The sequence below is a fragment of the Microcaecilia unicolor genome, chromosome 2, assembly GCF_901765095.1.
Source record: "Microcaecilia unicolor chromosome 2, aMicUni1.1, whole genome shotgun sequence".
Taxonomy (NCBI): Eukaryota; Metazoa; Chordata; class Amphibia; order Gymnophiona; family Siphonopidae; genus Microcaecilia; species Microcaecilia unicolor.
This window is the reverse complement of record NC_044032.1, coordinates 628,262,028-628,285,334: the sequence shown is the minus strand read 5'-3', so window position 1 is coordinate 628,285,334 and position 23,307 is coordinate 628,262,028. Positions and strand designations below refer to the sequence as shown.

The window sequence follows — 23,307 nt, the reverse complement described above, 5'->3', positions numbered from 1 at the left end:
ATTATCTTTTGTAATTCACAGATTATGGTGTTTCAAAAATCCATTTATCCCAATTGGAAGTATTCTTGTGATTTTGGAAGTCAATATATAAATACCATCCCTAACTTTGAGGATGTCTGGAAGTTAAATACACCCAAGTTTTCATTTTTAGAAAATGTTATGCTTTTGTGAGTGTGTGTTGTGTATGGAAACTAAGGGGTCTTTTAACTAAGCTGTGGTAAAAAGTGGCCTGCGGTAGTGTGGGCGCGTGTTTTCGGCACACACTGGACCATTTTTTACCGTGGCTGGGAAAAAGGGCTTTTTTTTAAATGGGCCAGGAAATGGGCGCATGCTGAAATTAAAAGTAGCGCGTGCCTATTTACAGCCTGAGCCCTTACCGCCACCCACTGACTTAGCGGTAAGGGCTCATGCGCTACCCACACGGTAACCATGCAGTGCGTGCCAACTGCTGATTACCACTGGGAACACCCCCCCCCCCCTGCACAGTAGAAAATAGAAAATTATTTTCTACCGTGGGATTCAGCACGTGCCAAGCTCAGAATTACCGCTGGGCGCATGCACTAGCCCAGCAGTAGTGATTTGGCACACTCTACCAGCTTGTTAGCCCTCCCACCTTAGTAAAAGGGCCTCTGAACAGTTTGAAATGTGAAGAATATCTTGACCACAAATCAAACTGAGCCTCGGGAGTGTGAATTCATTTCTGAAACAACAGGAATAAGGAAGGGGAAATTTTTTTTTTTTTAAGTTATGCTAAAATGGTGTTTCTGTTTCCTAGGATAGATCCCTCCCCCCCTTGACTCTTTTCCAGCTTAGGTCCTTATTACATGCTGCATGAGTTCTAGGCATCTCAATTTCTGTGATCACCTCACATGGTGAAATGCATGCGCTGATGATTAACACTCAGGACAGAAGATCAGGTCCTAAGAACTCCTGGTCACGAACTGTAACTGAGCCACAGTGTGTTCAATGTAGTAAGTCAAATGGAGCCTGACAGTGACTGAGGAGATGACAGACGTTGGAATATCTCAATATCAAAAAAGAAGGGGTTTCAAACTACTTAAATTCAATACCGATCAAAAAACAGGTTTGAACCTATTATGCTGTGTAATGAATTTCCCACTCCATCCCACCAATTTCAAAATGAAAATAGTACCTTGATACTTAACAAACAGAACCTCAAACTTCCCAGTAGGGAAAGTTACCAAAAGAACAAGCAAATCCACTACTCTGGAATATACCATATCTATTCTCTTCTGATGACACTGCACAACGCTTGCTGTACACGCTTGACTACATGTATGCATATACATGCTATTTAAGAAAAGTACATATTTTAACCAAGTGTGCACTGGCCCTAATATTTTCAGCATTAGGATTTGTGTGTGTGTTTGTTTTATTTCTCTTGGACACCCTGGAGGCTCTACTGTGGGTGAGGACAACTTTACTTTTTTCGTGGTCAGATGCTGCCTTCTCTCCTTTTACTGTCATTCCAAAATCTATTATTTTTCAACAGATTCACACTGCCAGTAAGCGCATCTATGGCACAAGGTAAGCCATATGTACAATGGGGGAGTGTATGACAGAGAACAGAACATAAAGATGAAAGTTGAAGCTTGACATTTTGTCTTCGATACAGTACGTGTATTCACAGGAAATGAACATGTGCAAGGTAGCATAATACAGTCTTTCAACGCTGAGGCACAAACCTTGGTGAAATCATGTTTCTGTGCACCACAACTAGGAGTGCTGGAAGATAGGTTACCTCCAAGAGCTAACAAGACATTTTTCAGTCCCAATGACAGCAGACTTCAAATTATAACAAGGATGCCAACACACCATGTCTTCCTCAAGCCATGCATATTTCATGCAGAAATACTGAACCAAGGAATCCTGGGGCTAGAGTGTAGACTAATCAGGATGTAAACTCCAGCGTGTAAACAAAATTTTTGAAAACCGAAAAAAAAAAAAAAAAAGAAAGCCTGGGGGAAGGGGATTAGTCAATACAATTTCCCATGCAACCATGGTTAAGAAAAAAAAAAATAATGTAAACCCCCTACCTCTAACACACTGAAACTTTTCAGTCATATGTTTACCAGGCATCTTACTGCTCTTCAGAATGTGGGGAAATATACTTTCAGCTTCCGGATGAATAAAGACTAAAGTTCAAAAAAAAAGTGAACACTGTCTGCTTAGAGCTAAGTGCGGAACAAGTTTTTCTATTGCTTATCATCATTCCTAGAATGGAGTTGCACTGGAGATGATGGTGTGCCTGGACATATCACTGCTCCAAACTTTGGAGAGTTGAACCTTCTCCTCGCTGGACTTTTCTTTATCTTCTTATGAGTACTGGGTCGGTTTGGGTATTTCTACTTTTTTAAAAAAAACCAAAAAAACTTTTCTTCAGGATTTCACCTCTTCACAGTCCTGGTCTGTAGAAAGCTCCACGTCGGACAGTCCCACTTCCACCGCCATTATCAGAGAGATATCAGAATCACTGCTAACGGCTGGCTCTGGCTCGCCTGAAATGAGAGAATATATGGAATGCAAATGAGAGACGCGAACAGCACAGAAGAAAACAATTTCCTTTGCGTGCTGCGAAGTATTTCAAAAGTGTACACATCAAGTAGCAATCATTGCTATATATGAAACATGTTTTTTTTTTAGGTCACTGTATGAATCAATAAATGTAGAAAATAGCTGAAAACGGAAATTCTGTTTTAGCTAATATATCTGGTATAGAAGGCAGATGGAAATCAACAGAGGTACCAGTAATCTGCAGACTGCACACAAGGGATTGAAAGAGGCAGATCACACATCAATGACGGTACAAGGTATTTATTCAGCAATGAGATCTCACACAACAGAAGCCCATTTTGGCCAAACAAAGGGCTGCATAACTGCAGATATAAAAGTTTCAATTCATAAAACACATACAAATAAAAGGGGGGGGGGTCTTTCACTAAGGTGCGCTAGCATTTTTAACTCACGCGAAAACTCAGCTGGTGCTAAAGGCTGAGACACCCATAGGAATATAATAGGCATCTTAGCATTTAATGCCAGTGGCATAGCTACATGGGGTCAGGGGGGCCTGGGACCCCGTAGATTTAGTCCTGGACCCCCCTGCCGACGACCCTCTCGACCCCCTCTCACGCCGTCGCCTGCCTTTGCTGGTGGGGGACCCCAACCCCTGCCAGCCGAGGTCCTCTTATTCTCACAAAAGGCTTCCTTCTGTTTCTGACGTCCTGCAAGTACAGGATGTCAGAAACAGAAGGAAGCCTTTTGCGAGAAGAAGAGGACCTCGGCTGGTGGGGGTTGGGGTCCCCCGCCAGCAAAGGTAGACGGTGACGGCGGGAGTCGAGAGGGTCGGCGGCGGGGGGGGGCAAAGCTGGTGGTGGCGGCGGGGTCAGCAATGGTGGGGGTGGGTGGGTGTCGGAATGGCGGAGGGGTCGGCAAAGCTGGTGGTGGCGGCGGCAATGGTGGTGGTGGGGGTCTGTGGCGCCGGGGGGGGGGCTAAAATGTGCCCCCTCACCTCGGGCTCTGGACCCCCCCTCCCACCGAAGTCTGGCTATGCCCCTGTTTAATGCCAGTTGATTTTTAGCGCAAGCTAAAAAAAACACTAGCACACCTTAGTAAAAGACCTCCAAAAGGAAATAATTCAAATAAAACCTCCCATGATGTACATACAGAAAAAGATACATACTCAAGGAGATCAAAATAAGTACATAAAAATCTCTGAAGGATTAAAATAAGCTAAACAAACATGTACAATCAGTAAATATAATCATCTAAAAATGATAAGGAGGGGCATAATTGAACGAAAACGCCTATCTCCATGGGCGTTTATCTCCAAGAACGGGTCCGTGAAGGGGCGGACCGAACCGTATTTTGGGAAAAAATAGACGCCCATGTTTTATTCAACAATGTGTGAGCTGGGCGTTTTTGTTTTTCAGCGATAATGGAAAATGAAAGCGCCCAGCTCAAAAACGAATAAATCCAAGGCATTTGTTCGTGGGAGGGGCCAGGATTCGTAGTGCACTGGTCCCCCTCACATGCCAGGACATCAACCAGGCACCCTAGGGGGCACTTTTACAAAACCAAAAAAAAAGGTAAAAGAGCTCCCAGGTGCATAGCACCCTTCCCTTGTATGTTGAGCCCCCCAAATCCCCCTCAAAACCCACTGCCCACAAGTCTACACCATTACTATAGCCCTAAGGGGTGAAGGGGGGCACCTACATGTGGGTACAGTGGGTTTGGGGGGGTTGGACGACTAATAAGCATTAAGCAGCACAATTGTAACAGGTAGGGGGGATGGGCCTGGGTCCACCTGTCTGAAGTCCACTGCACCCCCTAACAACTCCTCCAGTGACCTGCATACTGCTGTCAGGGAGCTGGGTATGACATTTGAGGGTGAAAATAAAAAGTTGAGAAACTTCATTTTTTGTGGTGGGAGGGGGTTAGTGACCACTGGGGGAGTCAGGGGAGGTCATCCCCGATTCCCTCCAGTGGTCATCTGGTCATTTAGGGCACTTTTTGGGGCCTTATTCGTGAAAAAACAGGGTCCAGGAAAAGTGTCCTAAATTCTAGCTAAAAACGCATACTTTTTTCCCATTATCGGTGAAATGCGCCCATCTCTGTTCGGCAGATAACCACGCCCCAGTTCCGCCTTCGCCACACCTCTGACACGCCCCCATCAACTTTGTCCGCATCTGCGACGGATTGCAATTGAAAACGTCCAAAAATCGGCTTTCGATTATACCGCTTTATTCGTTTTTGTGAGATAAACGTCCATCTCCCGATTTAGGTCGGAACTTGGGCGTTTTTCTCGTTCGATTATAAGCAGGAAGGGGTCCTTTAACTAAGGCGCGCTGAAAAATGGCCCGCGGTAGTGTAGATGTGTGTTTTGAGTGCACACAGAATTATTTTTCAGCGCACCTACAAAAAATGTCTTTTTTTTTTTTTTTTTTTTGCCAAGAACGGACATGCAGCAAAATCAAAATTGCCGCGCATCCATTTTGGGTCTGAGACCTTACCGCAAGCCATTGACCTAGCGGTAAATAATCCGGCCAGTAATGACCTACGTGTGCCAAATGCCACTTGGCACGCGTCTGTTACATGCGCCCGAAAATAAAAAAAAATTTTCAGACGCGTGTATTGGACGCGTGCCAAAAATGAAATTACCGCAACAGCCACGTGGGGCGGTAACTCCATTTTGGCGTGCGTTGGGCGCACGTAGACGCTTACGCGGCTCAGTAAAAGGGCCCCTAACTAACTTAAAAGACACATAAAAGAAATATATAACAGGTAGCAACTCATCAGCAGTACTCAGAAATCACATAAGATGGCAGCACTCACTTAGAAAAAGCAGAATCTGGCAAGCATGATAGCACAGTGTGCTTATATACTCTCTTCCTCTCTCAAGGTCAAAGTTTAACCAACAGTGAATAAAATAGAACAAGAAATTAAAAATAAATAAATAAAATGAAACAGCTATAAAAACTACTAAATTCAAAATACTTTTCAGAGCTACTACCAGGAAGTGCTTGTTACACTAAAAAAAAACAAACCTCCTGTTTATAAATACCTTATAAATTTGTTCAGTTCTTTCACATTTGATTAAACCAAGGTCAGCCAGCACGGGAAATGATTTATTTAAAAAAACAGCCCCATTTTTGACCTTAGAAACAGCTAAAAGGATTTTTTTAAAATGCTATGTGCTCCATACAGGAAGTGCTTCTTCCCAGTACCTCCCATTTATAATTGCCTTATAAATTTGTCTAATTCTTCCATATTCGATAAATCCAGGGTCAGCCAGAACTGGAAAATGATTTTAAAAAGCACATCGCTTCTGACCTTTAAAACAGCATATTAAAAAAAAAAAAAAACAGCTATGCATTCCACTGATGGACGTATGTGTTCCAATGATGTCGTAGACTTTATAGTTCAATTGAGAAAGCTTCACGCAGTGTTTTTATATTTAAACAATTTTATTGAAAATGAACCACTAGCATACCAACATAGTGATCACCATTTTTTGTATAAACATACAAACTATGAAATCCTTCTCGTCCCCCCTTCCTCCCTGATTCCAATACCCTGGGTCCAAGCATCACAGGCTTAGCGGCTACATAAGGCCCGTACTCTTATAACCTTCTGAGCCAAACATTCAGTAACCAATATTCCTCCCAACCCCCTTTCCCCCCCCCCCCCCCCACACACAGTGTTTTTAAAGAAGTATACCATTTAAAACATTCTTAAAATAAATAAATAAATGCTTGTTTTGATAAAAGACAGTTGAAAAACAGCAATTATAATCAAAACAAGTAAAAAGATATAAAAACAATGCCATAAAAAGAGAGGAAAGCATGATTATCAATGAATTTACACACAAAACTAACAGAACATGTTAAAATAGGTACAACATATGAATAACATAAGAAAAGCAGTAAATAACCATGTTAATAAAAGACAAATAATATTAAAATCATAAGCAGAAACACTGAGAAGTCCATTTCTTGACCGAGTCCCTGTGGGGCCAATGTGCCAACTGTATGGATGAAATTTTGTTCAATCTGAAGCATTTTTCTATCAATATCTCCACCTCTCCAGGACAGTTACATGTTCAGGATTCAGTTTTAGGGGGCGGCAGCAACACATCCTTTGCTGGGCATTCCCAACAATTGATAAGATCCGCTGTCTGGAACTGCCCCAGTGCTGCCTCAGCAGCAAAGACATCGGTGGTCTCCTTTCCAGATGCCGATGTCAGCAATCCTCGTGCATGCGCAAACTGAGCATGTGCAAGGAGTATCTGCATCAGCGGCTGGAAAGGAAGCCATCGACTTCTTCGATGTTGAGGTGGCACTGGGGCAGTTCCAAGCAGTGGATCTTATTGGCTGCCTGGGACTGGGCATCCCTGTCAGTCATTCAATGGATACTTTGGTTGCAGAGGGAGCCTGTCCCAAATGAGGGGGGGGGGGGGGCAGGCCTCAAGGCCCCCTGTTGAAACGCCACTGCTCGAGGAGATGGAAGGTCTGCAAATTACCATAAATTTATAATCCTCAAATCTGTGATTTGCCTGAACAGTGTTCCATCAAAGGCTTTTCAGTCATACTTCTTACTGCACTTCTGTGCTCTACCATTCTCTTATTTAAGGACCTTCGTTTTTCTAAAGCAAACAAGGTTACTTGGGACAGATGGCTAGATACACCACTTTCTCTGTCTTACAAACTGAAAAATGTCTAAGTTCATAGTGTTCATTTGTCCTAGGATTGCAGAAGTACTAATTTTTAAATTCACAATACAAACCGAACAGCTTGCATAAGGAAAATAACCTTTGAGATTATTTTTCAATTTTATTATTTTTTTTGCTTTATCTAGATTTTCTTTAACTTCATTTGCCTCCCCCCGTTTTCTATTTCTGTTGATGGCTCTCTCATTCTCCCTGTCTCCTCAGCTCGAAACCTTGGGGTCATCTTTGACTCTTCTTTCTCCTTCTCTGCTCATATCCAGCAGACCGCCAAGACCTGTCGTTTCTTTCTTTACAACATCCGTAAAATCCGCCCCTTTCTTTCCGAGCACTCTACCAAACCCTCATCCACACCCTTGTCACCTCTCGTTTAGACTACTGCAATCTGCTTCTTGCTGGCCTCCCACTTAGTCACCTCTCCACTCTCCAGTCGGTTCAAAACTCTGCTGCCCGTCTCATCTTCCGCCAGGGTCGCTTTACTCATACTACCCCTCTCCTCAAGTCGCTTCACTGGCTCCCTATCCGTTTTCGCATCCTGTTCAAACTTCTTCTACTAACCTATAAATGTATTCACTCTGCTGCTCCCCAGTATCTCTCCACACTCGTCCTTCCCTACACCCCTTCCCGTGCACTCCGCTCCATGGATAAATCCTTCTTATCTGTTCTCTTCTCCACTACTGCCAACTCCAGATTTCGCGCCTTCTGTCTCGCTGCACCCTACGCCTGGAATAAACTTCCTGAGCCCCTATGTCTTGCCCCATCCTTGGCCACCTTTAAATCTAGACTGAAAGCCCACCTCTTTAACATTGCTTTTGACTCGTAACCACTCGCCTCCACCTACCCTCCTCTCTTCCTTCCCGTTCACATTAATTGATTTGATTTGCTTACTTTATTTATTTTTTTGTCTATTAGATTGTAAGCTCTTTGAGCAGGGACTGTCTTTCTTCTATGTTTGTGCAGCGCTGCGTACGCCTTGTAGCGCTATAGAAATGCTAAATAGTAGTAGTAGTAGTAGATCTAGGGAGCATTTATTTAATGTTTTCTCCCATTTTTTCATTAAATCATCATCTTCATTATACATCTTAGACGCTTCTGTTATCTTTAGACCTCAAGGGATTCGTTTGTATCTGCAATAATCTAGAAGAGTGGAGGCAAGCAATTCAGTCCTGACCAATTTCTTACTAAATTTAATAGTCTCTTCCTAGTGAGTGAGATAATCACTATCAGCATTATGAGCCTCACTTTGCTTGAAAAATAGTTCCTTTGGAGGCAAATTCTGAAGGGCATCATCCCCAAAGGAGGCGGGGCTGGAGGTTGGGAGGCGGGGATAGTGCTGGGCAGACTTATACGGTCTGTGCCAGAGCCGGAGTTGGGAGGCAGGACTGGAGGTTGGGAGGCAGGGATAGTGCTGGGCAGACTTATACGGTCTGTGCCAGAGCCGGAGTTGGGAGGCAGAGATAGTGCTGGGCAGACTTATACGGTCTGTGCCACAACCGGTGGTGGGAGGCGGGGCTAGTGGTTGGGAGGCGGGGATAGTGCTGGGCAGACTTATACGGTCTGTGCCCTGAAGAGCACAGGTACAAATCAAAGTAGGGTATACACAAAAAGTAGCACATATGAGTTGTCTTGTTGGGCAGACTGGATGGACCGTGCAGGTCTTTTTTCTGCCGTCATCTACTATGTTACTATATATGTAAGATGATCTCACTCACTGGGAAGAGACTATTAAAAGATAAAGAAGTAATATTTTTGACAGAAAATGACTCTGTTTCCATGTTCTATACAATGACTATAATTAGAAATTTTAAACAGAGAATCAAAATAAATGAAATTGGTAAGTTTATAAGAGATGAAATTGACTATATGAATGACACAGTTTAAACTTGGCAGAAGAAAAGGAATAAGATTAGGAACAAACAAGTAGGTTTTGAAAGAAGGAACATACCACAATCTAATTTAATAAGGGATAGACCTGTAAGGAATGAATTCAATAGAAGTCCTATATGTGAGAGAAATAGTAAAAGAAGCAGAGATGACTCAGAAGTGTTTGATCCTTCAGCCTCCCTGTTCATCACACCACCAAAAAGCAATATTAACCAGGTTTTACATTTGAAAAACATTTAGCGAGAGACTCGACAACAGAAAGATCAATTAAAAAAAACAGAGGGTAGGTACGAACAATTATGGGATGAGAGGAAGAGTCTATTAGAATGGGGGAAACATTCAGAACAGAAATCAAGACAGTTGGAACAACAGATATCTGCCCTTGGTAGAGGATAATACGTAACTACAATATTTAATCTATCAGAGGATCTTAAACAGCAAGGAAATTGCTGTCTTAGAGAAAGGAATGAGACATTCGCTCCAACCTCGAGTTATAATGCATTTAACACTAGGCTAGAACTGTTTAAACTGACTAGGAAACTTAAAATAACAGATTACTTCTCTAGAGAAACTGCTAGCCATGCTGCTTTATCAACATGCGATACAAACTTTTTATAGACATGAGAGATATAAGCAAAACAGAAGATAGGAAGGCAAGGGTTTACTTTATGTTTAAACTGTTTTATTAACAATTATCACAATACAAAGTAATGTAGAATATGCATATAGCATTGCTTGATATACAAAACAGCATTCTTGCAACATATTCAACTTCGCCAAACACTTTTCGTCCCCATTTTTCTCCCCCCTCCCCTCTTAACGATTCCTTGGCCCATGTTAACATTAGGTTTTAAATGACTCATGTTCCTAATATCATACACTTGAATACTTCATTAGGTAAGATAGTGCTTATCACAAATATCAGAAAATGAAACATTAAAGCTCTAGAGCACTGCCAGGATTTAGCCATATACATCACACTCAACCCCTCCAGCCCCCCACCCAGTCCCTCCTCCCCCTTGCAAGCAGATCCACTCTAGACTAATTTACTACTACATGGTGCCCTTACTCTCCAATATACCGCTATTTATCAGGCATTGACAAGCAGACTACGTCCCCTTGGGCTGAGTATTTGCAGGTATGGTGTCCAAATCTGTAGAAAGCGCACTCTACGTTTAGGCGATTGTTTTGAATCTCTAGCCTCCCAAGAGGCCAGAAGATGCACCTGATTGCGCCAATGCCAGTAAGCTGGTCCTTCCGATGAGACCCAGTATTGCATAATGCATTTCCGCGCTACCAAGCTCAGCTTCCTGCATAACATTATAGCAGGGGCGCCTAATGGAGCAAACGCTCTTGGTTGATCCAACAGAAACTGCCGCTCCGTTCCTTGAACTCTGTTCCCCAATCGAATCAAAAACCCTCTTACCCTCTGCCAAAACATGCGCACCTTGGGGCATTGCCATAATGCATGATATAACGAGCTGGGACCCCCTCCGCATTTAGAACACCCCGAGTTGTCCGGCCCCAGGCAAGGGTTTACTTTAATACAACAAAAGAAAAATGTGTAACTGATTCCTTGAAGAAGGATAATGACGTAATCAAGCAGGCAGACAAGGGTGGAATGATTGTTATATGAATAAAAAGGATTACATTAGTGAGACAGCAATTTCTGTACAACTCTACCATCCGATAAAAAAAATTAAGAAAGATATTGATTCCCTTTTTTTTTGTTTGTTTTTAGAGATAGGCAAACAAGGGTGATTTCTTACATATAAAGAGTATGATTTCTTAAAAATAGAACATTCTGTGACCCCCCCCCCCCCCCCATTATTCATACACTTCCACAAATCCCTCACCTCTCCTCCAGGGAAACTGACTGGATCTATCCTTGAACCACTGTCTATTTTTCCTGACAAATTTCCGAGACCTATGCTACCTAAAATTCCTTCTTACACAACAGATTCCTCACATATCATCATTTTGGAAAATATTACTATTATTATATTATTAGTCACTATAGACAATGATTTCCTATATACTAACATCCCCCAGGATGAAGCTTTGGAGATTATTAGAGAAACGTTAAAATAATGAGAATTCTGTACAAGAACACCAACAGATTATATTGTTGAGCTTAAGTTATTTTGCCTTTGAAGGTAGATAAGCAAATTAAAGGCACTGCTATGGGTGCCTCTATGGCTCCAATGATAGCTAACTTGGGCCGTTTTTACTAAACCAAGCTTGTGACTCTTGGTGCAGCAAATGTGACTCAGTTTGAATGGACTGATTTGTATTTGCTGCAAGGGAATCGCTAGCACAGTTTAGTAAAAGAGACCCTTAGATATGACTTCTCAAATTCAGACACAAATCTAATCATTTTTCTTATATTTATTTATTGACTAGTGAAAAAGCCCCGTTTCTGATGCAAATGAAACGGGGGCTAGCAAGGTTTTCTTCTGTGTGCATGTGGGAGTGTGTGTGTCCCTGCCCTCTCTCCCCTCCCCCCTCTGAGTCCTTCACTGTTACAGAGAGAGCGATTTGATTTCGTGCTTTGCTGTGTTTTCCTTCACTGTTTGTGTTACAGAGAGGGCGGGGCAGACACTCATGGGGAAACCGGATATCTCTCCCCCTTCACACTTCCGGCTGGAGGCTTCATAGAACGTTGGTGGTGCCTTTTATATAGAGAGATATGTATGTTAATTATGTATTGTTTTTATGGTGGTTTGATTTTTTTTAAAATCATTTTGGGAATTACTAGGGGTCCCGTTTACTGAAGTGTGCTAGCATTTTTAGCGTGTGCTAAACACTAGAGACACCCATATATATTCCTATGGGTGTCCCTAGCATTTAGCGTGCGCTAAAAACACTAGCGTGCCCTAGCACAGCTTAGTAAACAGGGCCCTAGGTATGTTACATATATATGCATTTATTGCACTTATATGTATAACGTAAGTTAAGAATACAGCTTATGTCATTTATATACAAGTCTTAAGGAAACTTCAAAGTGCTCAAAATACGGCGGCAAGACTCATCTTCGTAAAAACACGTTTTGAAAGTGCGGCACCCCTTCGCGGAAAACTACATTCGCCCCCAATTAAAGAACGAATCGCCTTCAAAATCTGCACTATGGTTCATAAGATCATCCATGGTGAAGCACCGGGATATATGATGAACCTAATCGACCTAACCAACCAGAAACACATCCACGTCAGCACAACAATACCTAAACCTCAACTACCCAAGCTGCAAAGGACTAAAAATACAAATCAACCTACGCATCCAGTTTTTCCTACATCAGTACACAGCTATGGAACGCACCATGAAAACCACCTATGACCACCTCCAATTCAGAAAAAATCTAAAAACCCACCTGTTCCAAAAGGCTTACCCCCCCCCAACCCAACTTAAATGCCTGAAATCAGTGACACTACACCACCACCACAGTTCGTACTGATCACCAAACAATCTCATCTGTTCTTGCTATCCTCTATACAGCCCCACCACACGTTCCTTCATGTGGTCCCTACCCTTCCTACCCCAACTTACATATAGTAACATAGTAGATGACGGCAGAAAAAGACCAGCACGGTCCATCTAGTCTGCCCACGATAAACTCATATGTGTATACCTTACCTTGATTTGTACCTGTCTTTTTCAGGGCACAGAACGTATAAGTCTGTCCAGCAGTATTTCCCGCCTCCCAACCACCAGTCCCGCCTCCCATCACCGGCTCCGGCACAGACCCCGTATAAGTCTGCCCTCCCCTATCCTAGCCTCTCAACCACCAACCCCTCTTCACCCCGCCACCCAATTTCAGCTAAGCTTCTGCGGATCCATTCCTTCTGCACAGGATTCCTTTATGCCTATCCCACGCATGTTTGAATTCCGTTACCGTTTTCATCTCCACCACCTCCCGTGGGAGGGCATTCCAAGCGTTCACCACCCTCTCTGTGAAGAAATACTTCCTGACATCTTTCCTGAGTTATCTGCATTTGCTTTAATCCGGAGTTTATTAACACCTCTCCGGTATCATGTAAGCCACACTGAGCCTGCAAATAGGTGGGGAAAATGTGGGGTACAAATGTAACAAACAAATAAATATTTTTAGAATACAATTGCATGTATTATACATATTTAGACTGCATCTGTATTATTTTAATTTCTCTGTATTTGCTAGAACCCTGATGCAGGTGAAAACATGGCCCGTGTCGGATCCTTTTACTACTACTACTACTTAACATTTCTAGAGCGCTACTAGGGTTACGCAGCGCTGTACAGTTTAACAAAGAAGGGCAGTCCCTGCTCAAAGAGCTTACAATCTAATAGATAAGAGTGAGACAAATATAGGACAATCAAGCCATTGTGACATCACTGATGAGGTTGGCTCTTAGGCATTGGTGGAATGAGGCATTATGACATCACAATCTCAGCTCTGGTTAAATCACTGCTATATGTAATACTACTACTACTACTTAACATTTCTAGAGCGCTACTAGGGTTACGCAGCGCTGTACAATTTAACAAAGAGAGACAGTCCCTGCTCAAAGAGCTTACAATCTAATAGACAAGTGAACGGTCGGTCCGATAGGGGCAGTCAAATTGGGGCAGTCTGGATTCACTGAACGGTAAGGGTTAGGTGGGCTTTAAGCAAAGACTTGAAGACGGGCAGGGAGGGGGCTTGGCGTAAGGGCTTTTAATAAAGAACTCCAGATTGTCCCACTCCTGAAGGTTCTGTTGTGCTTTTTGTTCAGCTTTATCTGTAGAAAACCAACAGATAATAATAAATTATTACACTATGAGAGCCCTGTTTACTAAGCCGAGCTAGCGCTTTTAGCACACGCTAAAATTAGTACACGATAAACACTAGAGTTGCCCATAAGTTCCTATGAGCGACTTAGCATTTAGCACATGCTAATCATTAGTGTGCACTAAAAACCGATAACGTGTCCTTAGCGCTGCTCGGTAAACAGGGCCCCTCTATATGAGCTGTCACAGCAGACCTTTAAAAGAAAATCTGCCATATAATCAGTTCTTGAGGTTTAAATGATCGTGTTTCACGAAAAAAAAGAGGATTATGCATAAACTTTGGAAATGCAGCCAGCAAAATGCATTGTTTTTCTAGAACACTACACATGGAAAGGAAGGAACCGTTGAAAAGTAAAACTAAGAGCAAAGGAAACAATGTTGTTTTGCAAATTGAATTTCCATCATTTGTCAAGAGACATTGTTGCAATTCTTGGGAAGCACTGGGATATAATACAGAGTGTTGACACATTTAACAATGGTGAGCTTTTGGTTGCTTATAAAAAGGAACCTCACCCTAAAAGATCTATTAGCCCAATCAACACTACCACAATATAAACCATTAAGGAAAAATCATTTCAAAGCTCATTTTTCCTTTGTAAAAGACCCCCTTAGTACTTTTGCCATCATTGGACAAATGAACGCTACAAACTTAGACATTTCTCAAATTGTAAAGACAGAGAATGCAGTGTTATCTAGCTCTCTTATCTGTGTAACCTTATTTACACTGAAAAAACAAAAAGGTCCTTAAACAAGAGAGCACAGAAGTGCAATAAGAAGTATTACTGAAAACCCTTTGGGGGGAAAACTCGCTGTTCAGGCAAATCACAGATCTGAGAATTCTAAATTTAAGAGGTCATTTGCAGATCCTCCATTCTCCTGGAGAGGCGGAGATACTGATAGAAAACTACCGCAGATTGGACAAAAGTTCATCCATATATTTTGCATATTGGCCCCACAGGGATAAAATCAAAAAGTAGATTTATTCAGTGTTTCTGTTTATGATTTTAATGAGTCATTAAAAATCTTCTTGCACATTCCTTAATCCCAAGTGTAAGGGTCTGAAATACAAATTAATGCATGCATCTACCTTTTCCTATACGAGCACGCAGCTCTGGAACGTGTTGCCACGTAACCTGAAAATGGTCTATGACTTGACCAATTTCCACAAACTATTGAAAACCTATCTCTTCGACAAGATATATCACAAAGATCAACATGTGTAACTGTATAATCTTTAAAACGTCTAGGACTGTCTTATAATGTCTTTTTGCTTTAACACTATCATGTATTTCGCCACCATGTAACACAAAACCCTCTGTAAACCAAATGTATATTCACTTCTATTTCCAGTATCCATGATGAATTGTAAGCCACATTGAGCCTGCAAAGAGGTGGGATAATGTGGGATACAAATGCAATAAATAAATATTATTATGGTTTTATATTTTATGAAATTGTACCTATTTTAAGATGGTTTTCTATGTACATTCATTGAGAATCATTCTTTTATGCTTTTCTCTCTTTATGGCTTTGTTTTTATCTTTTTATTTGTTTTTATTTTAGTTGCAGTTTTCAACTGTCTTATCAAAGCGAACATTTATTTATTAATTTTAAAGTGTTTTTAATAGTATACCTCTTTAAAAATACTGAAATGAAGCTTTCCCATTGAACTGTATAGTGTATGACATCATTTGAATGCATATAGAGCAGTGGAATGCATAGCTTTTTTCCCTTTCTTTTTTAAAGGTCAAAATGATGTGGTTTTTAAAATAAGCCATAGTAACCGTAAATGACGGCAGATAAAGACCTGTACGGTCCATCCAGTCTGCCCAACAAGCTAAACTCATTTTACATGGTATGTGATACTTTATATGTATACCTGAGTTTGATTTGTCCTTGCCATTCTCAGAGCACAGACCGTAGAAGTCTGCCCAGTACTGTTCTTGTACTAAGTTCTGAAGCTAACGTCGAAGCCCCTTAAAATTTACACTCCAGCCCATCCCTATCTATTCAGTCACGATCAGGGCATAGACCGTGGAAGTCTGCCCAGCTCCCATTTTGTTTCCCAATTACCGGCGTCGCCACCCAATGTCTGCTAAGATTCCGCTGAACCATTCCTTCTAAACAGGATTCCTTTGTGTTTATCCACACATATTTGAATTCCATTACCGTTTTCATCTCCACCACCTCCCGTGGGAGTGCATTCCACATGTCCACCACCCTCTCCGTGAAAAAATACTTCCTGACATTAGTCCTGAGTCTGCCCCCCTTCAACCTCAATTCATGTCCTCTAGTTCTACTGCCTTCCTGTATCTGGAAAAGGTTCATTTGCGGATTAATACCTTTCAAATATTTGAACGTTTATACCATGTCACCCCTGTTTCTCCTTGGATTTATGGAATATGGAAGAACTGGACAACTTTATAAGGCAATTATAAACGGGAAGAACTGGGAGAGGCACTTCCTGTAGTACTTCTAAGTTATTTCACACAGTATTTATGATGTCTGAAAACGTTTTAGTAGTCTATGGGGCTAATTTTCAAAGCACTTAGACACACAAAACTCCGTAGGTTAACTATCCTGCTTATTTTTGAAGGCAAAGGCCGGCCATCTTCCAACACAAATCGGGAGATGGCCGGCCTTCTCCTAATGCTGGCCAAATCGGTATAATCTAAAGCCAATTTTGGTTGGCTTCAACTGCTTTCCGTCGCAGGGCCGGCCAAAGTTCAAGGGGGTGTGTCGGCAGTGTACCGAAGGCGGGACGGGGGCGTGGTTAACAGATGGCCAGCCTTGGTCGATAATGAAAAAAAGAAGGGCGGCCCTGACGAGCATTTGGCCAACTTTACTTGATCCCTTTTTGTTCACGACCAAGCCTCGAAAAGGTTCCCGAACTGACCAGATGACCACCGGAGGGAAACGGGGATCACCTCCCCTTACTCCCCCCAGTGGTCACCAACCCCCTCCCACCCATAAAAAAATTTTTAATACATTTTTTTGCCAGCCTCAAATGTCATACCCAGGTCCATGACAGCAGTATCCAGGTCCCTGGAGCAGTTTTTAGTGGGTGCAGTGCACTTCAGGTAGGCAGACCCAGGCCCATCCCCCTCCCTACCTGTTACACTTGTGGTGGTAAATGTGAGCCCTTCAAAACCCCCCCAAAACCACAAGTAGGTGCCCCCCTTCACCCCTTAGGGCTATGGTAGTGGTGTACAGTTGTAGGGAGTGGGTTTGGGGGGGCTCAGCACTCAAGGTAAGGGAGCTATGCAGCTGGGAGCAATTTGTGATATCCACTGCAGTGCCCCCAAGGGTGCTCGGTTGGTGTCCTGGCATGTGAGGAGGGCCAGTGCACTACAAATGCTGGCTCCTCCCATGACCAAATGGCTTGGATTTGGCCGGGTTTGAGATGGCCACCATTAGTTTCCATTATCGGCGAAAACCAATGCCGGTCATCTTTAACGCCGGCGATCTCTAAGGACGGCCCAAATGTTGAGATTTCGCCGGCCCCAACCGTATTAACGAAACGAAAGATGGCCGGCTATCTTGTTTTTATAATACAGTCGGGTACATCGCTTGACGGGGCCGTCATTAGAGATGGCCGCCGTTATAGATGGCCGGCCCCGTTCGATTATGCCCCTCTATGGTACTTTGTATGTCTAAGAGCTTTGAAAATGAGCCTTGAAGTATTTTAAATGTAGTAGTCTTTATTAATAGCGGTCTGATTTTATTTTTTGAAATTCTTGTTCTATTTTATTCTGTTTGTTAAACTCTGACCCTGAGAGAGGAAGAGCATATAAGCACATTGTGCTAACACGCTTGTCAGATTCTATTTTTTCTAAGTGGGTGCTGCAATCTTATGTAATTTGTACTCATGGATTTGCATGAAGTACGTCACTGGTTCTCCGGAGAGTTCTTTTTGCTTTGCAAAGTAGGGACGCTTGTTTCTCACTTGGATGACACAACGATTTGCACAGTAAAGGACGCTGACATCCTACAGATACAACTTTTCTTTTTCTATATGTACATTATGGGAGATTTTATTTGAATTGGTTTATTTGCTTTTATTTGTATTTATTTTATGAGTTGGTATTTTTTATATCTACAGTAAGCTCTAACACAGCCCTTTGCTTGGGCAAAATGTGGCCACATTGGGCTTCTACTGTGTGAGATCCCCTTGCTGAATAAATATTTTGAACTTTCACCGATATGTAATCTGCTCCTTTCGATCCCTTGGTACAGAAACGTGGAGTGGAGTAGCAGCAGCAGGCTGAGAACCAGGGGAGCCAAGCTGAAATCCCACTGATGTTCCTTGTGGTCTTGGGCAAGTCACTTAGGGGTCCTTTTACCAAGCTGCAGGGGAAAGGGCCCTGTGCTAGTGGCAGGGGCCGTTTTTCTCACACGTCAGGGCTCTTTTTAGCGCAGTGGGTAAAAAAAGCCCCCAGACACACATGGCCATGTGGTAAGAGCCACTGATGCCCAATTACCGCCGGGTTATCGCTATGCAAGCCAATTCCAGGGGTTTTCTTTTTCCCCCCAGAAATGGCGTGCACTTGGGGCGGGAGTACCACCAGGGGCCGTGTTGGGCTGGCGGTAGTCCTGGAAGAGCGAGTGGTAAGCCCGCGTTGGGCTTACCACCGCTCAGTGATAAGGCCCCTCAACCCTCCACTGCCTCAGGTACAAACTGAGCAGCCCTTTTACTAAAGCTTAGCATGTGCTAACGGGCATTAGCACGCACTGGGCCAAGTGGCTCGTAGGTATAAAATAGGACACACATAGTAACATAGTAGATGACGGCAGAAGAAGACCTGCATGGTCCATCCACTCTGCTCAACAAGATAAACTCATATGTGCTACTTTTATGTGTATACCTGACCTTGATTTATATCTGTCATTTTCAGGGCACAGACCGTAGAAGTCTTGCCCAGAACTAGGCCCACCACCCAACCACCCACCACCGGCTCTGCCACCCAATCTCCGCTAAGCTTCTGAGGATCCATTCCTTCTGAACAGGATTCCTTTATGTTTATCCCACGCATGTTTGAATTCCGTTACCGTTTTACTACTACTACTATTTAGCATTTCTATAGCGCTACAAGGCGTACGCAGCGCTGCACAAACATAGAAGAAAGACTTACAATCTAAGCTCTTTGCTTAGAATGCCCTCCCGTGAATGCCCACGGGAGGGCATTCACACAGCCATGTAAATTTTCTGCAATAATACACTTTTGGTAGTAGGTTCAGATTTCGCTAAATTAAGATATTGCAATTAGTTGCGATTTATAATTTAATAATAATTGTTTTAGCAGAAACCTTTGGGATATTTACCATACCTTTCCAAATAATGCTCAAGACACTATTCAAAGTCAGATATACCAAGGCCCTGATCCAAAAAGCTTACAACCTAAATGGGTATCTGTAGCAGTGGCGTACCAAGGGGGGGGGGGATGGGGTGCGGTCCGCCCCGGGTGCATGCTGTTGGGGGGGTGCCACGTGCCTGTCGGCTCCGCTGGTTCCCTGGTCTCTCTGCCCCGGAACAGGTTACTTCCTGTTCCGGGGCAGAGGGAGCAGGGCCAGCGGAGCCGACAGGCGCGCGCCTGCTTCCAGCAGCCAAGAAGGCACCCGGGTGGGGGTGGGGTTGATGCGCCGGGGGGGGGGGTGCGCAGCGGCGATCCGCCCCGGGTGTCAGCCGACCTAGGATCGCCACTGATCTGTAGCAATGGAAGATCAAACGACTTGCAAAAGGTGGGGGCAGTAGGATTTGAATCCAGATTTCCTTGGGTTCTGCACCCAGTCCGTCAGGTTTTCTGGATATCCACAATGAATTATGCATGAGACAAATTAGCATGCACTACCTCCACTGTATGCGAAATCTGTCTTGTGCATATTTATTATGGTATTCTGAAAACCTGACTGGCTGGATGAGTCCCGAAGGACTGGGCTACTCTGCTACTGCAACTGATGCAAGCTTCTGGAAAATTTTGTATAAAATGATCTGCTAAAAAGCATAGGGGCCCTTTCACAAAGGTGCGTAAGGGCCTACACGAGTCCAGCACACACCAAATCAGCCTTACCACCCGGCTACTGCGTGCTCTGGGTGGTAATTCCAAATTTGGCGCGCGCCGAAAACACGTGGTAGAAAAGATTTTCTATTTGTACTGCGAATGACAGTTGGCACACTTACCAAGTTGGCCTTACCGCCTGGGTAGCATGTGAGACCTTACTGCCAAGTCAATGTGTGACGGTAAGGTCTCAGGCCGATAAATGGACGCGCGCTGGTTTCCATTTTGCCGCACGTACATTTTCTGGCCCATTAAAATAATCCCTTTCTTCCAGATGCGGTATAATAAGGGTTCGATGGGAACCAAAAACATGTGCCCACACTGCTGCAGGCAAGTTTTTGGTGCTCCTTTGCAAAAGGACCCCACAGTGAGCTACAAGTGCCGGTTTTGTGGCTTCAGTGGGTGTCTGAAGACCCCCAATACTGAGGGCCAGATGCACTAAACTTAACGAGCCATTAACGAGCTATTAACGAGCAAGTAGTAAACCCTGGCATGCACTAAAGACTTTTTCCCGACGACGGTAGCAGCTAACGAAAACGGAATGCAGATTAGCAAATTGTGTAGAAACCCTATTGTAATGGGATGCACTAACCTTTTCCGATTGCCTTAACGCTGGAAAATCTAACGAGAGGTCTGTACCTCTTGTTGGGGCTGCGTGGGATTGAAAAACTGCTACAAAAGTAACAAAAACAAAAAATCGGGGGGAAAAAAAAGTCAAGTGCTTGTCAGGGACGTCCTTTATGGACGTCCTTCACTCAAAAACAAACAAAAAAAAAAATAGTGCTCTGCTTCAAAAAAGATGTCTGTTTTGGCCGCCTTCCCCCCCTTCCCCGAAGACGCCGCGCTGCTCACCCCCTCCGATGCGGCTCGATCTAGAGGACAGTGCAGTTGAGGACGCCCATCCAAAAAACCCCCCGTCCATTTTGGCCGTCATTCCCCCCCCCCCCTTCGCAATAATAAAAACGCCTTTTTTGGCCGTGCTTCATTCAGCTGAAAGATCCAGAAGTCTCTGAGCCAATCACAGCACTTTTACCTGAGCTAAACACGTTGTGATTGGTTCAGAGACTTCCAGATGTCTCAGCTGAGTGAAGCACAGCCAAAAAAAGACGTTTTTATTATTGCCGGGGGGGGGGGGGGGGGGATGACAGCCAAAATGGACGTTTTTGTTTGGATGGGCGTCCTCAACTGCACTGTCCTCTGGATCGAGCCGCATCAGAGGGGGTGAGCAGCACGGCATCTTCGGGGGGGGGGGGGGGGGGGGGGGGATGACGGCCAAAATTGACCTTTTTTTTTTTTTGGATGGGCGTCCTCAACTGCACTGATCGAGCCGCATCAGAATTCCTTCACTCTGTCTAGGAAGGGGTAATCTGAGGCGTCTAGCACCCTCAATTGTTTTGGAAAACTTGGCTCCTACATTCTGTGCCATCTGCTACAGGAACAAAATAACACTCTTCCCACTGCTGACTTACTCAGGTACATTTGCTGGTTGTTTCATTTGGTCAGCCCCGGGCAACAGACAGGATTTCAATTTTGCCTGCCTCAGGGCATTAGTCTTGCATTCTGACCTGAACTTGTTAAATGATCAGAAAACAGATGCCCGAGAATGTATTTAGCAATAATAGCCTTCATTTCCTCATCTTCAGCACAAACTACAACACTGAGCAGGAAAACACAGACCATTTCAAAGAACAGAGTAATCTACATCACGAGGTTCTATATTCCGAAACAACTTTTAACCGTTTCACTTGACTGTGTACCAAAAGAACATTTCAATCTGGCCGGCTAAAATGCAGAAATGCCCTCCCCCCCTTCCCTTCAGATAGGACATAATTACATGACATGACACTGATTTGAGAAATTCGTTTGAAGAAAATCCAGCATCACCATCTGTCAGCTGCCATGAAGTAACTGATCACATCAGGGCAGACTCAGGAGTAATGTTAGGAAGTATTTCTTCATGGAAAGGGTGGTGGATACATGGAACGCCCTCCCGCTGGAGGTAGTGGAGATGACAACGGTAATGGAACTCAAACATGCGTGGGATAGACACAAAGGAATCCTGTTTAGAAGGAATGGATTCACGGAATCTTAGCGGAGATTGGGTGGCGACGCCGGTAATTGGGAAGCAAAACCAGTGCTGGGCAGACTTCTGCGGTCTATGCCCTGATCGTGACTGGATATGGATGGGCTGGAGTGTACATTTTAAGGGGCTTCGACGTTAACTTCAGAAATTTTAGTACAAGAACAGTGCTGGGCAGACTTTTACGGTCCGTGCCCTGAGAAAGGCAGGGACAAATCAAACTTGGGTATATATATAAAATATTGCATACCATGTATAATGAGTTTATCTTGTTGAACAAACTGGATGGACTGTACAGGTCTTTATCTACAGTCATTTTCTATGTTACTATCAGGGGCATTTTCGAAAGAGAAGGGCGCCCATCTTCCGACACAAATCGGGAGATGGGCTTCCTTCTCTCAGGGTCGCCCAAATCTGCATAATCGAAAGCTGATTTTGGGCGCCCTCAACTGCAGTCCGTTGCGGGGACAACCAAAGTTCACGGGGCGTGTCGGAGGCGTAGCGAAGGCGGGACTGGGGCGTGCTTAAGAGATGTGCGTCCTCGGCTGATAATGGAAAAAAGAAGGGCGTCCCTGACGAGCATTTGGTTGACTTTACTTTGTCCATTTTTTTTCACGACCAAGCCACAAAAAGGTGCCCAAACTGACCACCGGAGGGAATTGGGGATCACCTCCCCTTACTCCCCCCCAGTGGTCACCAACCCCCTCCCACCCTAAAAAAAAAAAATTAAATTTTTGTTTTTTTTGCCAGCCTCAAATGTCATACCCAGCTCCATGACAGCAGTATGCAGGTCCCTGGAACAGTTTTAGTGGGTGCAGTGCACTTCAGGCAGGTGGACCCAGGCCCATCCCCCCCCCCCCAAGTTACACTTGTGCTGGTAAGTGTGAGACCTTCAAAACCCACCCGAAACCCACTGTACCTACATGTAGGTGTCCCCCTTCATCCCTAAGGGCTATGGTAGTGGTGTACAGTTGTGGGGAGTGGGTTTTCAGGGGGGGGGGGGTTGGGGGCCTCAGCACACAAAGTAAGGGAGCTATGCACCTGGGAACTTTTTCTGAAGTCCACTGCAGTGCCCCTGGTTGGGTGAGGGGGACCAGTGCACTATGAATGCTGGCTCCTGCCACAACCAAAGGGCTTGGATTTGGTCGTTTCTGTGATGGGCATCCTCGGTTTCCATTATCGCCAAAAATCGGGGACGACCATCTCTAAGGTCGACCTAAATGTTGAGATTTGGGCGT

At 43.9% G+C, this 23,307-nt stretch overlaps 1 protein-coding gene across 1 annotated transcript in view; it reads right to left on the bottom strand.

The window, feature by feature from the left end:
• Positions 1-593: 593 nt before the first annotated feature.
• Positions 594-23,307, bottom strand: part of RNF150 (ring finger protein 150) — a 264,735-nt gene continuing 242,021 nt past the window's right edge. Inside the window, exon 7 of the mRNA XM_030191700.1 lies at positions 594-2,519. Coding sequence (XP_030047560.1) covers positions 2,401-2,519 — 119 coding nt within the window. The 3' untranslated portion in view covers positions 594-2,400. The remainder of the gene's footprint in view (positions 2,520-23,307) is intronic.